At 36.0% G+C, this 21,506-nt stretch overlaps 1 protein-coding gene across 2 annotated transcripts; it reads left to right on the top strand.

Moving 5' to 3' along the window:
• Positions 1 to 10: 10 nt before the first annotated feature.
• Positions 11 to 21,506, top strand: CIRSR (corepressor of RBPJ and splicing regulator). 2 transcript variants are annotated; one of them, XM_077785056.2, is made up of 10 exons: positions 11 to 182; positions 851 to 945; positions 1,477 to 1,550; positions 2,754 to 2,767; positions 2,861 to 2,916; positions 3,240 to 3,288; positions 3,495 to 3,612; positions 16,712 to 16,818; positions 18,239 to 18,324; positions 19,967 to 21,506. In XM_077785056.2, the coding sequence occupies exons 1-10, from the start codon at positions 111 to 113 to the stop codon at positions 20,688 to 20,690; spliced, it is 1,395 nt and encodes a 464-aa protein (XP_077641182.1). In that variant the 5' UTR covers positions 11 to 110; the 3' UTR covers positions 20,691 to 21,506. The 2 variants fall into 2 exon arrangements, with proteins under 2 accessions (XP_077641182.1, XP_085441236.1); XM_085585110.1 differs by lacking the exon at positions 2,754 to 2,767.

Below are 21,506 nucleotides of genomic sequence, written 5' to 3'. Positions count from 1 at the left end.
CCGACCCGGAAGGCCCGGCCGGGGCCGGCCCGGAGCGCCGCTGAGCCTGTGCCGGTCCCTGTGCCGGTCCCTGTCCGTGCGGGGCCGGCGGCTCCCGCTCCGCCGCCGCCATGGGCAAGTCATTCGCCAACTTCATGTGCAAGAAGGATTTCCACCCCGCCTCCAAGTCCAACATCAAAAAGGTGAGGGCGGCCCGGCTGGCCCGCGGGCGGGCCCCGGTACCGCGTCGGCCCGAGCAGCGCTCCTCACCGGCATGGGGGCACTGGGCTGGGCAAAGAGGAACGAGGGGCCGGGAAACAGTTAAGAAATACTTGGAGCTTCGGGTTTTCTTGTCCCCAGGGGTATATGAGTATCACGTTTTCTTGGCTCAGGCTTTTCAACACCTGATTCCCAGAACAAATAGGCGCTGTACCCCGTCCGGGAAAACCCCACCTGTCACGATGTGCCTTTGCTTTCCCGGTGTTTCATTCCCGCCTCGAGCTGCTTGCAAGTGCCCTCTCCAGAACTGTGCCCCGTGCCAGGAACCCCCCAGGGGACCTGGGGCTTGCCGTCTGTCCAGACTGCTCCGAGCAAGGCTCTCTGCAGGGAAGACAGTGGCACCCACAGGGTATTTTCTGAGCCTGGTTTTCTTTTTGAGCTACCAAATTTTCTCCTGTCTTTTCAGCACTCAAAATTACTGCTGTGGGAAGTTCATGTGTTAAACTACTGAATGAAAATAATGTCTTTTATACAATTAGAATGGTGATCATCCCTCATTAAGCATTTTCAATTGAGCAAACTAGTTATTTATACACTAATATATTTTGTAATAGTTTTTGTATTTAAGTAGAAGCTTAATTATTTTAACCAGGTATGGATGGCAGAACAGAAAATCTCATACGATAAGAAGAAACAAGAAGAATTAATGCAACAGTATCTGAAAGAACAGGAATCCTATGATAATAGGTGAGAATTGGCTTAAGATTGCTCACTTCCTCCTGTCTTGTTTTCATGGTAGTGAAGGTCATATTGCTGTGAGCAATTTGAAATACTGTCTCCATTGACTGTAGTAGTGGGAAGGGGCAGTGATTCATTAAGTGATGTCTGATTAAGCAGAAGTCGTAAGAATTTCTTTAGTGGTTTGTGCCTGTCTTCTGATTAATTTCAAAATATGCTGTTTCACAGAACGGTCAGTAACCTTGTATAATAATACATTTCTAACACACAAAATCTGATTTTCATAACTCTGGACATACTACTCTTCAGCTGAGGCTTAAAATGTGTGATTTTTGTGCACTGTGGATCATGCAAAAGCATTGACTGGTATCTCAGGGTTTTTGATACTCTGATTTTGTTACTCACATTAACAAATGAAAAAATGCTAGTTTTCACCAAAGTTTCATACTGAGTGTTTTGGTGTGGTTTTTTTTTTTTTTGGTGAGTGTTACCAGTGTGACTGTTTTGTGTGTAACACCCCAAACTGCTCTTTTTATTTAGGTTGCTTATGGGTGATGAGCGTGTGAAGAATGGTCTTAATTTCATGTATGAGGCCCCACCTGGAGCAAAGAAAGGTATTGCAATATCCTGATTGTGGGCAGATAGTACTGCAAAGCTAAAAACCTTCTGAAGAAATAAGCACAATGTATTTTATTTTAAAATAACACATTCATGGTGAGATAATGATAGGAGGTGTCATTTTTGAATTATTTCTGTGAGAATATGCATGCATATATATATATATATATATATATATATATATGTAGTATGTAATAATTTTGGTCTCACAAAGCTTTAATTTCTTTCAAAAAGAATGGTTGGGGTTTTTTTAAACCACAGTTCAATGTGAAGACCAGATAAATATCTTTCCAGGAAATGGCATATATTCTGTCCTTGACCAAGAACGCTCCTTTAGCCAATTATAAAGCCATTGGATGAGGAGGACTAGACCTTACCAAGGCAACAACTCAGACAACACAAACCTGTATTTTGGCTGACTCTCCTTTTCAAAACTAGCAGGTTGCTTTTGTTTTGAAGTTACCCCTGTAATTCAGCTTGATGCTTGTCAAACATAATAAATACCAGAGCAAGAAATTAATTATCAGAAGTTATAAAAATAATAAATGCTGAAATTTAGTAGCCAAAAGTGCTGCCTGATCTGTGAGTCTATAACTGTCTAGTAGTGTCATAAATGGAAGTTTCTAAATGCCTGGTGGACACTCATATCAATAATTTAATTTTAGCAAGATCTGAACGTAAATAAAGAACTGAGAAAATACAGTTCCTCTGAGAGAAAATGTGTTCCCTTTAAAATGCCTCTTTCTCATTTGCATGAAATCACTTGGAAATGCTTGGATGGACTCATTCTTGTATACCAAGTTTTGTAATTACTTAATTTTAGAAACTCCAATAGTAATCTCTTAAGCTTAGAGGAAATGCAATTTCAAAGTAGAAATTATTGCTAAACGTTTTAAAAAGTATCTTTAAAGTAAGTATTGTTGCTACTTTTGCAAAAAGTGAAGTTTTTATTTGTATAACAAATCAGCATAGTTTTAGAAGGTGATTCTGGATTTACAGGATTTAAAGCTATATACTAGAAGCTGGTTATTTGTAAGTGCACTCTATTTATATAAAGCTACTCCTGAGTATTTGCACTATTGATTAGTATAAACCATAAAATGTTTTTTCTTTAGCTTAGGGGGGGAACACCATCTGGATTTTACATATATAATTAATGCATAATTTGTTTTCTTTGCATGCTTTCTGAAAATTCAAAGAGGAAACAAAAGAGGTATTTAATTCCATTATTTCTTTATGTTTTCTTCTTGCTTGCTTAAAATGTATTCTGAAAAACTTCAAACTTACCATGTTTTCTGTTTTATAGCAAGAAGGAGAGACTGAATACAAATTTGAATGGCAAAAAGTTGCTCCTCGAGAAAAGTAAGATATCTGGATTTTTTTTCTTATACTTCTCTTTTTGTCCCTTTTTTCCCCTGTTTTATTTTTGAGCAGGTCACTTGTGTGATCTTATCACGTCCTGACACTTAATTAGCAAACCTTGTTAACCTGAAACTATTTCCTTGCTCAGCTTTATTTTCATTTGATTTTTGCATCCATATTTGAAAATGCAGTAAAACAACACTTACAGAAATTATACCTCTGAAATGGGTAAAAGTTTTGTATATGTAAAAGGTTTTGTATATGATGTCTTTTAGAAAATAGTAGTGAATGGAGGATTTGTTTTCTCTTGTGTTTGTGTACAGATATGCTAAGGATGATATGAATATCAGAGATCAGCCCTTTGGTATCCAGGCAAGTTACTGAATTTCACTCTGTGATGTCTGGGGTGCATTTCAAATGTTGTCTGACTGCAGAACTTTCACATGGACTCTCTGAATTTTATCATCTCTTTTTCAGTGGGTTTAAAGGCTTCTCTTATGCCTAATAACACAGACATTCCTGTAAACACTCAGCTGTATTTGTGACTAAATTGTATCAATTGGCTTTGTTGCCTTTAGGTGCGCAACGTGAGATGCATTAAATGCCACAAGTGGGGTCACATAAACACTGATCGAGAGTGCCCCTTATTTGGTCTTTCTGGAATCAATGCAAGTTCAGTCTCCAGTGATGGTTCAGGTAGGCAGTGAATGGTTTTTAAAGTTCTGGTTAGACATGTCGGGGGAGCTTATCATGTTTCATTTTAGAAGGTTTAAGTTTATCATATTTCAGAGAGTTGATGAAATCTGGAAAACAGTGAATTCCAAATGTAGGATCCACAAGTTTTAATTAATTATTTCATATTGCAGGGACCTAATTTTCTAATTATTAACTCATTTTAAAAAGAGTCTGTATTGCTTTGATCCTATCTGTACCTAAAACTGAGAAGCTGCAATGAGACTTTAGATCAGAATGACAAAATTTGTGTCACCAAAAAAATGAATGGATTGTCAAAGACTGTCACAGTTCAGATTTAAGCAAACTGCTTGGCTAAGATGGAATATATCATTGTATCTTTGTTAAGCACTTGGTAAAAAGGAGAGGTTTGTGGACTTTTTTAAAATATGTATTTATGTAACTGGACAAGCAATTGAAACCTAGGTTTCCAAATTTCTGGTTTCCCTTCATTTGACTTCTTTTGGCTTCTCGAGCTACAATTTTTTTTTCTTCTATTAACTCTCCTGTTACACAGCACAGTTAGTGCTAGATTATGTTTGAAGAAGTAGATATGAACATTCAAATTGAATAAATTTTTGTCTACAGTACTTTTTTTTCTGCAAGTTTACCCAAGTTGCTTTTAAGTTTCTTAAAATTGGGGCATGTTAAAGAAACATCAGGTAGTGTGGATGAGTCTTCAGCCTTGCTGTACTGTGCTTTAAAGTCACGTGTTGTGTCTTGGGTTTTGCAGGGATATCATTACATCGAGTTGCACACACTCCGTGGTTTCTGCTTTTCTTCTGTCTTCATTCCAGATTATCAATTTTATGTAGCAGCTCCTAGTTTTGTTACATATATAGGCTACTAATAAGCTTGTTTTTCAGATTTAGGTCACAAAGATACTTAGTTTCTTTGGAATTAGGCCTGGAAGATTTGAGTTGAAGGAAGTGGTGCCTCCTTACTCTCCTGTCTTTTTAGGCATTGTCTGATGATTATGCCATTGTATTACTCATCCTGTAGTTGACTTGCTCAGCCTTTCTGTCCAGTTGGTTATAAGGTTAAATCACTTTCTTGCATGAGTCTTACAGTAGAAAAAAATTGTGCTTAGAATATGGTGCAGCTCTTGCAGGTCAGAGATGCTTTTATGCTACAGAACTCACTGTCCACACCTCAGTTCAAATGATGTGGGTCAATTTTAGGGGTGTTTAGTTGAGAGAGCAGAGTATTTTTATGTGCTTGCACAAACCTGAATGTGCATTCCTTATTATTTGTTACAGTGTAATACAGACACTCTGCAGTGTCAGTAGAAGAATAACTGCTTGTTTCAAACCTTACTGAACTCTCTATATCGGTGTGGGCAACGTTTGACTGCTGTGGGTGTTTCCCACTTGAAGAGATGTCCCCCAGATGGCTTTTCAAACTGTCTTTCTAAGCATAAAGAGAGCATTTAGCATATATGATGAATTTTACATGAAGGAAAATGGTGTAGAAGTACTTAGATGTTCTCAGACTGTGCCAGTGCTCTCTCATTTTCAGCTCTGGAACTTAGAAGACAGTGTGCTATGCTGAGCTTAGACTCTTGTAGGCTGAGGAAGGATTTTCAGGGAGTAGGGGTGGGCGACTGATCAGGATTTGTATATATAATTTGTAAGACGCTGTTCTTGAATTTGAATAGTCAGCTGTAATGATACTGCTGCTTTCTCTTTCTTGCAGGGAAACTATGTAAGAACACTGTAGGTAAAGCTTAAAGTTCTTGATTAATAGCAAATACAAGGTTAGAGAAAGTGGTAATATTAATTACAACATCAAATAAAAGGTTGTCTGCTTTTTCTAGCCTCAGGAATACAAACCTTTCATCAACTTTTCTATAACTTCATCTGATTTAATAACAAGTTACATTCCTTTGATGACTTCTGGAAATGTGTGTAAATGAAGCAGTACAGTTAAGTGACAACACAAATTCTTGAATTCACTGCTTCACTTAAGACTCATAATTCATCCACATGGTATGTTAAAGGGTATGCCACGTATTTTAAAAATAAAGTATATGCGGGGTTTTGTTGTTGTTGAAACCCTGACAGCAGTCCTGTGTTGGCTGAGATGGGAGCAATTACTTTGCATTGCTGAGAGTTCAGCCCAGTTGGTACAGTGCTGCAGATCCACAGTTAGCTCTGCTGCATCTGTTTCCAACTCCCAAGAACTTTCTTCTGTTGCTCTGTGCTGTACACTTCCCCAAGCTCTGTTTCTTCCTGCTTCTCTTTATCAGTAATTGCATACACTCCTCAGCTGCTTTTTAGACTAAATTCCTGATATTTTTCATTGCTTTGTAGTACTGCGAAAATGTCTGTTGCCACACTGTTCTTTAGACTGGCTATAACTCCAGAAAATACTACTTTGGAAGGGACAGAGACTTTTTATGAGATTATCCTTTTATGAAACCATTCTGTTTTGTGAACTGATGATTAGATGATGATTTAAAAAAATCCCTTGCACTTGAAACAAGTTGAATTGCACATGAATTGCTTCACAAGCACCCCCTCCTCTACGTGTCACAAGTGTCTCCTCATGCTTAGAAAGCTGGTAAAAAACATGGAAATAGTCCACAGTATTTGTTTACTGTGGCTGTTAGCAACAGGAAAAAAATGGTACAAAACTATTTGGCTTCTAAGGTCTGGTAGAGTTTGTTCAATATTTCTGAAGCATTTTGTCCATTTCTAAAACGTACAGGTTAAAACACGTCTCTGAACAGAGCAGTGAATAGGTATTTCAAGGATAGGCAGTGCTTACTGGTAGTATGCAGCAGGTCTGGAATATATACTGAATTTATTTGTCTGGGCTTTTTAGTAAATGAGTGTGTAAAAACATTTGCAGTGAGCTCTCAGAAAGTTGAAAATGTTTGGCTAAATTATTAGAGCATATAGTACTTTCAAAGCTTAGGAAGTATTACCATATTTAGAAAGCAGTCGAAAACTTCTTTCTAGCTGGTGTTTCAGGAAATTGAAATATAAATATTGTATCATAAATGAAAGGGTACAGATAACAAATACAGATAATGAGGAAGAAAGGTGAAACCAGAGTAAAATTTTAGTACAGTAGTCAATGTACAACAATTCCAGTTAGTTTATGAAATGAATTGTATTAGAAGGACCAAATTTAAGTTCCAAATAACTAAAAGTTTTTTTTTTTTTAAGAGCAAATATTTTGATTTTTTAAAATATTCTTTGAAAAGAGTTCTATTACTTTGAAGTTACTTACTTGGTAGTGCTTTATTTCTTCTGATTTATAATCTTTTCATCCTAATAGAAGTCAGTCTTACATCCTTTTCATGCAAATTGAAACAGAATAATGTTTTTTTGGCAGTGCGTGGTAGTTAGCCTAGCTAAATTTAGGTTAGAATTCTTCAAACTTTGCAAATACTCTCCCTTGCTGGAGCACACCATGCATCAGCACAGTGCTGGAAGGCTCTGGTCCATGGCTGCTGAGCATCCTGGCTGGTGATGAATCTCTGCCCAGTCAGGGCATAGGAACATTTGGCTTCATGGTTCTGAATCTGGTGTGCTAAGCACACTGGCACCACTAATTTCTGCAGAAATAGGTTTTAAAAAATGGTCTGGCTTCTCTGTCAAAGATTTGTAGCAGGCTTTGATACAAGTTCAGTTTTTGTTTTGTTCTAATTTATTCCTGCTTCAGAAAGAGTGAAACAAAATGTCTTGTTTGGAGTCATTCTTTTTTTCAGCGTCAGAGGAAATGTTTGACTGCAAATAAATTAAAGTTAAACTCATGTCTGATTTAGTTGACTTATCTAAAGTCCCTGCTCTGTTTCTTCATAAGGAAAAAGAAGAATTATTAACAGATTTTTTTTCCTTGTCACATCTTGTCCAATATAGGCTTTTTCTTTCCCATGAATCTTATAAGCTGTGATTCTGTCATTTCAGCAGAAGAATAGCTGTCTTTTAATCTGATGTGAAGACTACATTGTAATGTTCCTCTTGACACATAAAACTGGTTGGCAATTGCTGTGTCAGATTTAGTGTTGAATATTTCGTGTGAAGGACCAGTCACAGCCTTCAGTTTCCTCCAGTGAAACTGCTTCAGGGCAGAGGATGTCTGTGGCACAGAACTGTGTTCTGCTGTCTTTCAAGATCTGACATCCATTGCAGTGCTTCAGCAAACAAAAATAGTTACAATCAGTACCTTAACTTGGGCATTGGTTATTTTTCCTTCTGGGGCTATTTTACTAATCTAGCTGGTAATTCATATGAAAAAATAATAATCTTACCATTAAAAAGCACCTATTGAATAATATCTCACCAGTGACTAGAGATTATTTTTTCAATAAGGCAATTTCAGTGGATGTGGTTATCATGGGATAATCACACCCCTGGGGTACAGCCTTGTCTGTAATCTCCCAGGAGTGTAATTATTGCATGATAACTGCACCCCCTGGTGTTGCATTATTTCTATTATGAAATTCTTAGTTTTAGATATAAAGTAACTTACTTTGATCACTGAAAACTGAAAAGTAGTGTTAGAATGTTCCAGCTGTGAGGCTTACAGAGACCAACTTAGAAGATTTGCTTCTCCTTTACAAAGGTAAATTAGGCAATCAAAATGCTTCTTTGGACTAAACTGATTTACAGAGTGTTTTACTGATAAAATCCTAACTTTCAAAGTTCACACAAGATGAAAGTATCGGTTATGCTTCTGACTTTACGTGCCACTGTGTATATATGCATGTAGAAAATATGGTATGCATACCAGCAAAAAAAACCAGCTCACTGGCATCTCAAAGTTTGCCTGTTTTTACAATCCTTTCTTATCATTAACCAGGAGCATATGTTGGGGTTTGTGAGGTTTTTTTGTGACTCCTGAAAAGTCATTAACTTGATTGGAACAGAGATCATTAGGTGTCCTGTACAAAGTGTTTTGAAATCATACTGTTATTTCACTTCAGAATTGCCTGTGTCTTTCTTAGTCAGGTGAAGTTAGGACAAACTGAATATTTTTTTTCCTTTCCCTTCTTTCCTGCAACCTATCCTGTTCAATGATGGTTTGAGCAGATGGGGGGAGGGATTACTAAAAAGCTATGAAAGTTTGAATGCTTACAACTTTTATTATATGGTTTTTAGAACAAAGAACCCACTATGGATATGTTCCTTCTTATGAAGAAAGGTATACTATCTTAGGAAGTGAGGCTAGTGTCTCAAATTGTATGAACAGCATAATTAGAAGTGGGATGGTAAAGTTAAAAGGTGTTCTTGCACTCTTGGCCTATGAAAGCTAAACCTGGAGAGTGCTGGGCATCCTCCTCTGCTGTGGACTACTTTGCATTTCTTACTGGCTCTATATAAGATCTATGCCTTGAAATTACTAAGGAAAAAGTACTGTAAAGTGCTTAGCATGTTGTGGAAAATTCAGGCAAATAAAGGTGAAAGTCTAATGGAGCAATGTGTCTGTGTATCTAATGCCTTATGGTCTAACAAGATAAAGCCACTCTAGGTATAGCTGTGCAGGTGCAGCCTTCTAAAGGCTCATTACCCAGTTCTGGGGTTTGCACCCTCTCTTTTCATCTCCTGAGTGCCCCTAAGCTAACTGTGGGTCTTGTTTCCATCTACCTAAGACTTAGTGTGTTCCACTGATATTAAGCTTTTAGGTGAAATACATTTCCAGAGTAATCATTGAAATTACCAGTCACATGGAGACAGCAAAAAATGAAATCTATGTTTATGTTACATTATGTCTGCATCTCACTGCAGTTTCCCAGTGACAATTACAGCACCTTTTTTCCCAGCAGAGAAAAGTCTGCATTGTATTAGGAATGCAGGATTTTTTTTAAATATTCTTTTGAATTTGTAATAACCAAGAAAAGGTATTTGAATATGTTAACTGTGAATATTTGTATAAATGGTCATCTGTAGAAACATACAGTGTGTGAAACCTTCCTTTATGGTCTGCAGCTGAGACCTTTGATTGTAAACAGTAGGAACCTTAACTAAATCTTCACATAGTTTAAGAACTGTCACATTTTAGAATAATCCTCCATTTATGTTTCAGAATCCTTGGTATTTGTTCTGAATGCATAAAATACAGATTCTATTAGAAATCTTGTGCTTAGCATTTAAGTGATAAATATAGATTCCAATAGCAGTTTGATGATGTTAAATAGTTTTTAGTACTCCAAAAAAGTAAAAAGGAAACTCGGGTTTCTCTGAACTACCATATCACAAAAGCATGGCAAATGACACCGAAATTCTGTGCTAAAGTGTTAAATACAGTTAAACTGTAGGACCACTGAAGGAGAGCTAATTAAAAGCCAGAGGTTTTAGTCATTGATTTCTCTCAATGCTAACTGCAGCAGTTGCTTTTAAGTGTAAATATGGTCTGAATGCACTCATCTCTGAAATAGATGAAAAAATTACCAGTAAAAGATGATTGATTCTGAATTAGTGGAGGCAGCATGAATTTACTGTGTGTCATGATCACATAATTTTAATAATAGTTCTTTGTCCTGTAGATAAAATAAGTGCCTACTCTCATCTCTATCACAACCCCAGTAAAAGTTCACAGACTATGGAGTGTGATTAAGCTTGGTCTGTGATTTTTTTTCTATTTTTGCTCAATTTCCATATTAACAAAAGCCACAGAAAACCTGGTGGACAGAACAAGAAAGTATATGGATGTATTGACACAACTGTCTATTCTAATTTTAGAGGTACTTTCTCTTTTAAAGCAAAACCTAAAAAGCATTGGATCATACATCTTTATTACCACCCAAAAAAAGGTAACATTCTGCATTCAGAGTATATTGATATGGTTGTGTGCTAGACTGAAACCTACCATCAGAATGTTTTCTGAAGCCTAGTTAATTCAAAACAGGTGTTTTTGTACTCTGCAGGTATTTATTTATCTACTTTTCCACAGCAAAGCATGGCTTTAGTACCACTGTTGTGTAGAAAACCAAATAAATTTCAGTTTGGAGGAGTTATGGCCTCACATGGTCCAAGCTGCCTATGAGAAAGGATGGTGACAACATGCTTTAGGCCTACTTTGCTATCAAAAAATGCATAGCAATAAAAGAGAAACCTTGAGAGTATCTTATCCTTGATTCATAAATTAAGTTTTAAGCATAGTAGCATGGAGTTTACTGACTGTGACATATCTGGCAAATTGATAGCAGATACAAAAGTTTGCTATGTTTACATTTTCATGTAAATTACCTCTCTTACCAAGTCAGGAGAAGTGTGATGGTGTGATGATGGTGATGTTTTTAGATTAAAATTATCACATTTGTAAACTAAAAGATATCCCATGCCAGAACACATTTTCAGAAAGAGAGAAAAGCCTGTTCTAAAAGCCATATTCAAAATACTCTGTTTTGATGATATGCAAAATGAGCAGTAGTTGAAATAAAGGTAAATAGTTGCAATTAAAATGACACCATGAAGTATCTATTTTTTCCAGTATTTTCTACTGGAAAATTTTCCAGTAAGTTTTATATAGTGTACTCTATTTAATAATGTACTCTATTTAATTGTCTAACAATGCATAGAATAAAAACCAAAACATACATACAACCTTAAATATCATATAGTTCTGTAACTGCAGCCACAATGTAAGTACAACTGCTTGCTGTCATTTCCCCTGCCAAAGATGGCAGTAATGTTTACAGTATTATTGTTTCTTATGTCTTTACTTTCCATTTATATTCCACAATAAAGATCCATTTTAAACTTGATTGATTGTAAAGAATAATTCAGTTTGCTTTTCTGCACTGGTGACAGTATTTTATCAGTAAATTAGGCAAATACTGTCAAGACTGTGCAACAACATGGTTAGGTGGAAGTAAAGATGCTATTTTTGGTGATACTGGCAAACATAACTTGATGGTCTGTCCCCACTGCCACTGAAGCTATTGCAGAAAAAGTGGTATTTAATCACGGTTGTTGAGGCAAAGTATCTTAGCATACTGTTCCCTCATATTGAATAATTAGAAAAATGTGCTTTAGAGGTTGTAATGGAGGCCTGCTAGATGGTATTTTACAGCTGGCATTACTCTCCTAAAGGTGCCTATGCCTCCTAGAGGAAACATTCTGAAAACAAGAATGTTACATGTACTCTGCATTTGTAGCATCAAGAGAAGTACAGACAGAACAGAACATTTATTGCAGCTATAGGTTTCTCTGGTTTCTGGGACAGGTGTGGGGCAGTAATGCAGGGTGGGAGAGCTTGCTGTAAGGCAGGCACTTAAGTAATTGAAATCCAGAATTATATTCCCCTCCTGACGGCTTAATAGAAGCAGAACTGATTATTTTAATTCATGTCAGTCGTGTGATGAGAAATTGGAGTGCTCCTTGTTCTAAAAAAACAAATTTACAATATGTTATAGAAATCCTAATATGATATTCTTCTGCAATCCGGTGTAATTGATGCTCATATATGCCTGAGAAAAAAAAATATATCTCTTCTGTTTATTTAATTTTACAAGTATTATAAAGATGCACCAAAATCTGTCAAACTATGGTTGTACTTGGGTAGTGCTTTATGAAGACTCAAATTTTCACACTTCATTGCATGTTTTGAGTTTCTAGATTGGTACCCCAGATTTTGAGTCAAGTGAGCTAGCTGAATTGTATCCTTAAATAGAATCTTGAACAGAAGATAACAGAGAGAATTAGTGCAGCAAAAATTTCTGTGGAAAGTAAGAAGCAGGAAGAAACTGTAACCTTTTTGCATAACAACACAGTTTCTTGAAAATTACTATAGCCAAAAAACTCCTTTAAAAACTAACTATTTAAGGATGGAGATGTTTTTGTGCAAGCCCTTAGTATAATGTTAAGTACCTGTAACTACAGAAAATACAAGTTGTCAGTTGTCTTAATGCATAAAAATAAATGTCATATTCACAAGCAGTTAATTACACTATGTGACAAAAAGTTTTTCCAAGACTATGAATTAGTTCTAAAGCAGATAAATGGTTTAGTTTTAGCCAAGTGGCGTCTGGGAAAGTTTTAAAGATCTTTTTTTGTATTTTCTTTTTTTTTTTTTTTCCTGTCAAAATGCAAATTTCAGAAAATAACCTTAACAGTCATATTCAAAAATAGCAAGGTACTGTATTTGACTTACTTCAGGAAGTATAAGAAACAGATTATCAAACATTTTAACTTTGAACTTATTTTTAGTTTGCTGATGAAAGAATGGTGAGAGACTAAGTTGTCAGAAGTTTAGCAGTCAGCTATTTTTATAGGATTCCTGTATCTAAAGTTCTGTCAGCTCATAGTATATCTAGATGTTTTCACCTGTGAAGAGGTAGCTTCTTCACAGGCTGTCTTACAAGTCTGTAAGGAATCTATGAGCCTGTGTGAGGAGTTTGATTTTCATAGCACATAAAAGATTTTTGTGCCTGATATAGGAATGAGTCTTTGCAAGCTGATGGGTGCTGTTCAAGAATAATAAGCTATCATCATAGCCAAAGATTTTAGCCACCTGAGAGCCTCTCAGCTCAGTCTTACCATCTGTTTTACTGTTAATGACTCAGCTGGAGCATAGGGCTGCCAGGTATACCAAGTACTGCTTTCTCTGACAGTCTTGGAGGGTGAAGACACAACTGTGGTCATAAGCCAAAGGTAGGCTGAAAAGATTTACCACTTTGGGTTACTAGGCAACCTGCTGGTATCAAGGTTTAAGCTTTAACTATTTAATAGGGAAGCCAAGGACACTTCTGAAAAGTTGCATTTTTCAAATCTTTGTTAAGTGAGGTTCAGTTTTTAGGGTTTCTCTTACAGGCTTTGTCTCTTCCATTTACATTAGCCAGGAGGAATCTCCTATTACATTTTATAATGTGGAAATGAGAATGTGATCGTTTACTCACTGATATAGGCATCTTTTAGAATTCTGTGAAAAAGCATCTCAAAAGGAAGCATGCTACACACCTCAATGCTATCACATAAAATAGCTGCGCCCTGGAATCCTGAGAGACCTCAACCTATCACTGGTATTTCAAAGAAAATCAGATATACTTATCAACATCATTTTAATATAAATCAAAAGCAGTCTGTTGGGGTATGGATGGAAGAATAAAGTCACCAAGCATTTGATTCCTTTGATTCCAAGCAAAGGAATTTAATTATCAGAATAAACATTTTCTTGATTCTTGTTCTGTTGCAGAAAGTGGGTAGTAATAAAGGTTTGCAGATAAGCTGTGCAGCTATTGTCAAATATGATGACTTAATTGAACTTACCAGCCTGGACTTGTAACCAGGTAGAAAACAGTCTCGTTAGACTTCCCATATCAGGATTGTTTTCTCCCTACTGTGTCTCTACAGATGTCTTGCTGTCATTGGGCAGCAGATCTTCTGAGAAGCTCAGTGGCATCATTATTCAAAAAAAAAGTGTGAGCAGCTTCATCTGTTTCATCCTCTCAAAAATGTTAATGTTTTCTAAACCGCAAAGATGCCATACTGCAAGGAAGCGTTTTCCATAATCAACTACTCTGGACAACTGCCCATGTCATGGGGTCTGGCTGGGGTCTCCATACACAAGAGTTGTCAAATAGGATTGTGTTTTGACTCTACTTCTGGTTATGGGGTTGGTTTATTTTCTGAATCTCATTTCCTAGTGTATACTAAAATCTTTAATTATAGTAAAAATAGCATACTTAATAAAGCTTCTTGGAGATTCTTGCATCTCCTCACAACCTAGGCTGAACCCCTAAATTACTGTTTCACTCACAATTGTAGGGGGACCAAAACAGGAATAATTTATTTCATAAACAGCTTTTGTCTCAAGTTTCTGTGGGTGCATTTGATGCAGCTTGTATACATCCACAAAATAGGAATAACAGCAGTTTGGTAACTGTCCTTCTCATGGTAATACTGTGTTGCAACTAAAATACTGTAGGTGGAGCAATGAATTTCTCATTGACATCATTAATATACGAGGAAACAGATGCACAAAAATCAGTAGTGTTGGGCATTCATTACAAGCTTTCTCTTAAAAAAGAATAAATTATTTTGCTTGCCTCTTGCCAGTGTTATGCACAAAAAGTACCAAAATGGTTTGTTTCTGGAAAATAATTTTGAATTGCACTTTTGAAGGCCAGTGTGCCTTCATGTTTCTTTGGTCTCAATTCTGACCATAGTCCTCATAGGCACCCACAAAGTTACGGCGTCTGTCTTGTTTCTTTAGCAAGTCTGCTGTGTAGATTTGGACAAGTTGCATTTAAACACACTAATGAGAACAATTAGGTATTGGATACACACCAAAATATTCAATGTACACCAAAATGTGTACAGTGCTGAAACACTGAAGAGGAATACCTAAGAAGTTAAGTTACTTCTGCAGTGGCTCTTCGAATAATAGGGAGGAACTGCCTTTGAATAATAGAAGTATTCTAGGTTTGAATTGGTCAAGCATTTTGATTTTTTTCGTGTGGAGAAATATTTCATGACTCAATGCTTTGTTTTCATTTGGCTTCCTTATACAGGGTTTTTGACAGAATTGTATGGCTGTTTTATACGGACTTTTCAAATCAAGGCCTGTTCTGGTACCAAATTCTGTCAGTAGGTGTCTGTCTAATGTTAGTTTCTGTTCCAGCCAGAGCAGACTTCAGCAAGCACACCAAGGTGTGGAATTTGAGATATGCCAAAATGTCGACACTAGGGCCTATACACATTCATTAATTGTGAGTTCACAATTACACTATAACACATAAAAAGGAAAACCACTTCTGGTAGAGTACAGGGGGAATGGTAAATAACCCCCTACTTAAGAAAAGGTATCTCATTTGAAAATTCTTTTGCTTGGAAAAATAAGGAACTTGTGAAAAGGAAGTCATTAATGCAGGGGTTCCTTAAACCATTTCCAAAGTTTTGTTTTATTTCTTCCTGCTTTACATGTAGACCTGTTTATTTCTGCAATGCAATATATTATACAGGAAAATTAAGAAAAAGTTTACTTCTTTTGAGAAAGTGTTATATTACTTTTCATATATTTTCTATAGCAAAAATCTCACTTTATTTTTCCATACATGTCTTTGTTTAAAATCTATGAGTTTTGTCACTCTTCACAACTAAGTCTTAAGCCACAGAGCAGGATCAGTACATTTAATAAGGCTAATTAATGTTACCATTTACAGTAGTTTACTGAAGTAATAGTGAATGTGTGCTCCATGCCTTGATTTACATTCCTTTTAATTTAGATTCACCTTACACAGTTCATTGACAGTAAGGTTAGTGAAGGAACTGGGAAAGAAATTTACTGAAAGTGACCTCACAAAAGAGTGAATATTTAGGGTGAAGAAAAAGCACCTAATCAGACAAGTACATGACATTTTGATGATCACAGGGATTAAATTAAAGCATAAGAGTGAGTTACAAGGTTTGTAAATTATGCAGTCAAGTCTGAGTGATACATAATACATCCTATATTTTACTCCTTGTTAGATTTTTGGAAAGAAACAAATCATGTGCCCAGTGCCAACACCTACTCTAATGAAAAATATAGCATAGTTTTTAAGCTAATAAACCCAGAAATCTCTGAGGAGATAACAGTCTAGAGGCTATATATATTTGGCAATCCCTAGAATAAGTAAGGACATAGATTTTTTTCATGTGTTTTTGTATTCCATGTGTATTCTTCTAATGTTGATTTTTACATTGAAGTTCAAAAATTTGTGTAATTATGAAAAATGAGTTATTAGTGACATGTTAGAAGCACATTTTCTCATTGTTTTAAAGGAGAGGAGGTACCTGAGTCTTATTTAATATGCTTTATTTAGATCTCCTGTGCTTTTTTACTATAATAAAAATATATTACTAGACTTATCTAATATATTGTTTTCGACATGACAAAGTTACATAAGAGAATCCCCTTGTACTTAAAGAAAAATGCAATTATTTTCCATTCTGAATCTTCAGACTGCTGTTTTAGAAAATCATATCTGATTATTTGCTCAGCAGAAGATTATTGAGTTGATTTAGCTGTGATTTTACTTAACAAAGCTTCAACTGAATTCCTACTGTGGAGTCCAAAAAAAGGTAGAGAGATATAAATGATACATTCAAACTGTGATTTTTGTGAACAGGGCCATCAATGCACCCCTCGGAGCTAATAGCGGAGATGAGAAACAGTGGGTTTGCACTGAAACAAAATGTACTGGGGAGAAACTTGACCGCAAATGATCCATCACAGGTAATACCTTTTTACCAGTAAGCTGAAAATGTCTGTAAATCTAAATGTGATTGCTTGTGAATTGTTACTTAATGTTTTCAAATATGCATATCCATAGGAAAGCTGAATAGCTATACTAGTAGAAAAATGTCAAAAAACTTAGTTTTCCAGCTTTGTTTCATACAGAATGGTGAATCATAAATTACTTCTTTTAAAACCACATATAATAAATTAAATCCCTCTTCTGGATGACTAGAAATTGAATTTTTCATAAAGGGGTGGTTAGGGCTTCTGCTGCATACTTGTAATACAGTGCTGCCCTTTGGATGAAGTTTGAGGCAGTATGCACAAATAATTACTGCCAGGAATGCTATATCTGAAGGGTTTTTTTACTTGATTCACTATTTTTCCAGTTATTTTTTTCTGGGAGTGAAAATGGTTCAATTGCCTTTACTTAGACTGCTCAAAGTGTATTGCTAATTGAAGTGCTTAAATAAAAGTGTAAATGAAAGATTAATACACAGTCCTTGAAGTAACCTTTGTTCATATGGCAGGATGGTCAAACCAGTAGTAAAGAGGGGATGACTACAAGCTGATTTTGAAATCTTCAGTAAATCAGTAGTTCATTGTGTCTCCACAGATAGATGAACCTTTGCAAAAGCTATGTAGCCCCAAAAATGTAGCATATGGGCACTGTTAAATGAATCATATTGATATCAGTATGTTTGCTTTATGTTAGGCGTGCCTTTGTAAGAGCTTTTTAATCTTTATTTCTTCTTTTGTCTTCTGAGTATGGCTAAAACTAAAAACATCACTGTGGAGAACTGTGGTGTACCAGATGGACATAATTTGAGGAATTCAGGGTCTTCAAAGTAGTTTTGCTTTGCTGATTGTGTTACTGTATGTAGATTATATGATTACAGTATTTTGCAATGCTGGAAGACTTTGCACATTTAAAGACTAATAACACAACAGTGAAGTAGATGTGTTACCCATTTTCCTAATGACTAAACCGAGACAGAAAAGTAATTTGCTTAAATTACTGTGAGTTTGAGCAGGACTAGCGTCTTACCTATTCATCCAAGGGTGATAACAATGGAGTGACTTATCCTGGGGAATCGTGGGCTTCAAAATCAGCTCGTTTTTATTAACTATTTGAGAAATGTTTCTTTCCTTAGCAGTGATTTTTTATATGTTAGTAATAACTCCTGTTGTATAGCCCCCACATTATAACACCTACTCAGCCCTGAGAGAGAATGTCAGGGTTTTTCACTTGGTAGTGGGTATTCTGTTCTAACCAGTGTCTTAGGCTGACTTAGTAATACAAATATATTTGTGTCTGTCCAAAAATAAGGTATATAGAGGCACTTCTAAAACAGAAACCTGAAGGAATATATTATTTTTATCTGTAAAAACCTAATGTCTTACTGCATTTTTCTAGGAGTTTGTTACAAGTGAAGGAGATGATGATCCGGAAGTTGAATTTTTAAAGTCACTATCAACCAAACAAAAACAGAAACTTCTAAGGTAGGTCTGGTACCTAGTGGAGGGGATATGTATCACCAGTAGTTCTGACTACATCCATGTTTGCCACTGTAACTGGTGCCATTTAGCACCATCAGTATGGAAGAAAATCAGCTTAGTTTTAACATACACTTGACCATAATTGGCATTATGTCGCATGATTTTTAATCTACTTGTTTCATTTTAATCTAATTTTGATGCCTTTGACTGGGGCTTATTTCCATTTAAACTGGGATACTGAAATACTAATTGGTTCACTAGAGATGCTGTGCTGCTATTTTAAAATACTATTCAGCATGCTGTTGTTTACAGTATCTTCTTTTGTGATAATAAATCCTACACTTTTGTTCACTGGTTTACAACTTGACAAAGTTTATCTTCTCCTTGTGGCTGAACTAGGCCTGACCCTGTACCCCAAGGCCAAGGTTGGCCCAGCTGCTCCCTGTGCTTGTGTCAGGGCTTGCAGCTTACTGCTCCCTGTGGGTCTGAGTTAATGATGTTCCTGTGCTTTGCTTTTATCCAACTGATGTTGTGTGCCAGCTGACTTAGGGTTTTTTGTCTCTTAATTTGCAACGTGATCCTGAAATAATCTCAAAATGTTTAAAATTGAAAATACTAACTGCTGGAAGGTAGATCCCATAGAGGCACGCAGATAAAATAAGCTTTTAGGATAAAAGATGTCACATGTGTGGGGAGTGGAACGGGAAGGGGGAAAAGGTGAATAGCTAAGCAGGTAGTGAATAGGTACTTATGGTATTCATATTTGTAATAATTATCTAAAAATAGTTGACATGCTTTATATTCTTTTTAAATAAGGAATATGTATGTAGTTAGAGTAATACAAAATCTTATTTTTGTTTGAACTTCTGCTGGCCCAACACATTGAAATTTTTATAATCCTTTATATTTTAGAAGTTGAAGTTTAGTAAATATTTGAGTTCTTTAGGGTTTATTAGTCTGAAGGGATTTTTTTTAATACACTGGAAGCAGTTTCACTATTCACTCACTGATTTTCTGAGCATAAGTACAGAAAGCAAAATATAAAACTACATTAAAGTAGTTGAATAGTACTGAATGATGGAATATTGTATATTTACAGATAGAAAAAATAAGTTTCTATTTGTGAAAAAAGAGGTTACTGGAAATATCTGTATTATTTGTCTGAAGAACTCAAAGACTTATGTTTTAGTCTCAGTTTTCATCATTAATAGAAAGTGAATACTAATTGCATTTTTTTTCATTTTCAAAATACCTTTTTAAAATGCACAAAAAGAAGCAGCAATGATTTTCTAAAGTCTCCAGAGCAGTCTGGCAAGGGGGAAAAAGGTACTACTGAATGTATTTATTCCTAGTTACAAGGCCCAAAATGACATCTCTTACTTATCTTTTTGAAAATTAAAGAATTAAAAAATCATATTCCAGTTTTGAGGGAGCAGCTGTAGATTACATACTATGGGTATTTCAGGTTAGAAGTTTTAAAATGAAACTTTGCTGAAAAAGGAAAATAATTCAATGTGTTTTTATGAAAATTAATGTATTTACTGTGTAGGTCATCAGAAGTAGTGAACTTTGAAAGACAATTACTTTGTAATCTAGTATATAGTAACATGTCTGAGTGTGCCACTCTTTTATTTTGAAAACAAAGGAAGTTGGATCGTCTAGAGAAGAAAAAGAAAAAGAAAGATAGAAAGAAAAAAAAGCAGCAAAAGAAAAAAAGCAAAAGTAAACACAAGAAACATAAGATGAGATCTTCTTCCTCATCCTCCAGTGAGACTTCAGTAAGCAGCAGTGACAGCGAGACTGACAGCAGAGATAAAGCAGCACAAAAGAAGATGGATTCTAAGAAAAGAAAAAAAGACAAGTTTTCAGAGGCTAGCAGCAGCAGCGATTCAGAAGGAAAGGCAAAAACGAGGAAGGAAAAACTTTATGAAGATCTCTCCAGTAGTCACGGTAACAAGGACAAAGACAGGGAGAAGTACAAGCTGTTAAAGCGAGATAGTTCTGCAGAGAACAACAAATGGAACTCCTGTGAGGGGGAAAGAAAGTCCACAAGCAGATACCATAGCACAAGCACGAGAGACACTGAAAGAAAGGAGGATAGTAGAAGCCAAAACATGAATGAAGGGAGCAGGAGAAGCCCATGCTCAAATCACAGCAGTTCCAGGCAAAGGCACATAAGAAGAAGTCCAAGTCAAAGCCCTGGTGAAGAGCGGCACAGGAAAAAGGAAACCAGAAGCCCCAGCACAGATACACGCAGAGAGAGGGGAAAATGTAGAGAAGGCTATAGGGACAAGTGCAGTAAAGTGGAACACAGAGAAAGGAGCAGACACAGTAGAAGCAGAAGCAGAGAGAGGAAAAAAAATAGATAGTATAGGGGACAGATGTAAACAAGAATTTTTCTGGGTTTTGATTTAATACCTTTAAACAAGGGCTTATTACATACTGCTGTTCATTTTCCAACCTCTGTAACTAGCATTTCCTATATAAAGCCAACAGCTTCAATTCTATTGCGTTGGAATATTTGTAAATTAGGTATAAATGTTAAGGTATTTTTTACTGTCTAAATATGCTTATTGGCAAATACCTCTTGTATACATGCAGTAATTCACCAACCTGATTTTAGGATTTTAAAGTATTTAAAAGCAGTATGTGATACTCTTGGTTTCATCCATGATTTCTGTTTAGATGCAATTGTGAGGTGGAGCAGAGAAAGCGTTTGAGATAGTTTTGGATAAGATCACTGCTTTAGATATCAAAGCATTGTCTTGTAGAGGGTTTTGGTTTTTTTCATACTGAGACATTTTTCCTAAAGTTCCCTGTAAGAGATCAATTTCATGAGTTAAAACAACAGAGAGACATAGTTCACATAAGTGTATAGCCAACATTTTCTGGCCTCCTGCAGTGTACAGCTTGGTCAGGGCTATCTAAACATCTTGAACCCCTGTTGGTATGTGTCAGTACAATGTCAAGTTATTGTTCAATAATCTCTCAAGACATGGAAGGAATATTTACTGCCTCAACTGTTTCAGGTATTTCTTTGTCTGTGGTCGTAAGTTAGTGTAAATAGTCATCCTTTTGTTTTCATGAACCTTTTTGTGGTTTTAGTGATTGTCAGTCATTTTCTGCATACATTATGAAGTTGACCTTCCATAATAAAATACCTTATTCTTTAAAACCAGTAATAA

This window comes from Lonchura striata, chromosome 7, assembly GCF_050655825.1.
Source record: "Lonchura striata isolate lonStrDom1 chromosome 7, ASM5065582v1, whole genome shotgun sequence".
NCBI lineage: Eukaryota > Metazoa > Chordata > Aves > Passeriformes > Estrildidae > Lonchura > Lonchura striata.
Note: the sequence above shows the minus strand (reverse complement) of the source record. Positions and strands in the feature narration are given on the sequence as shown.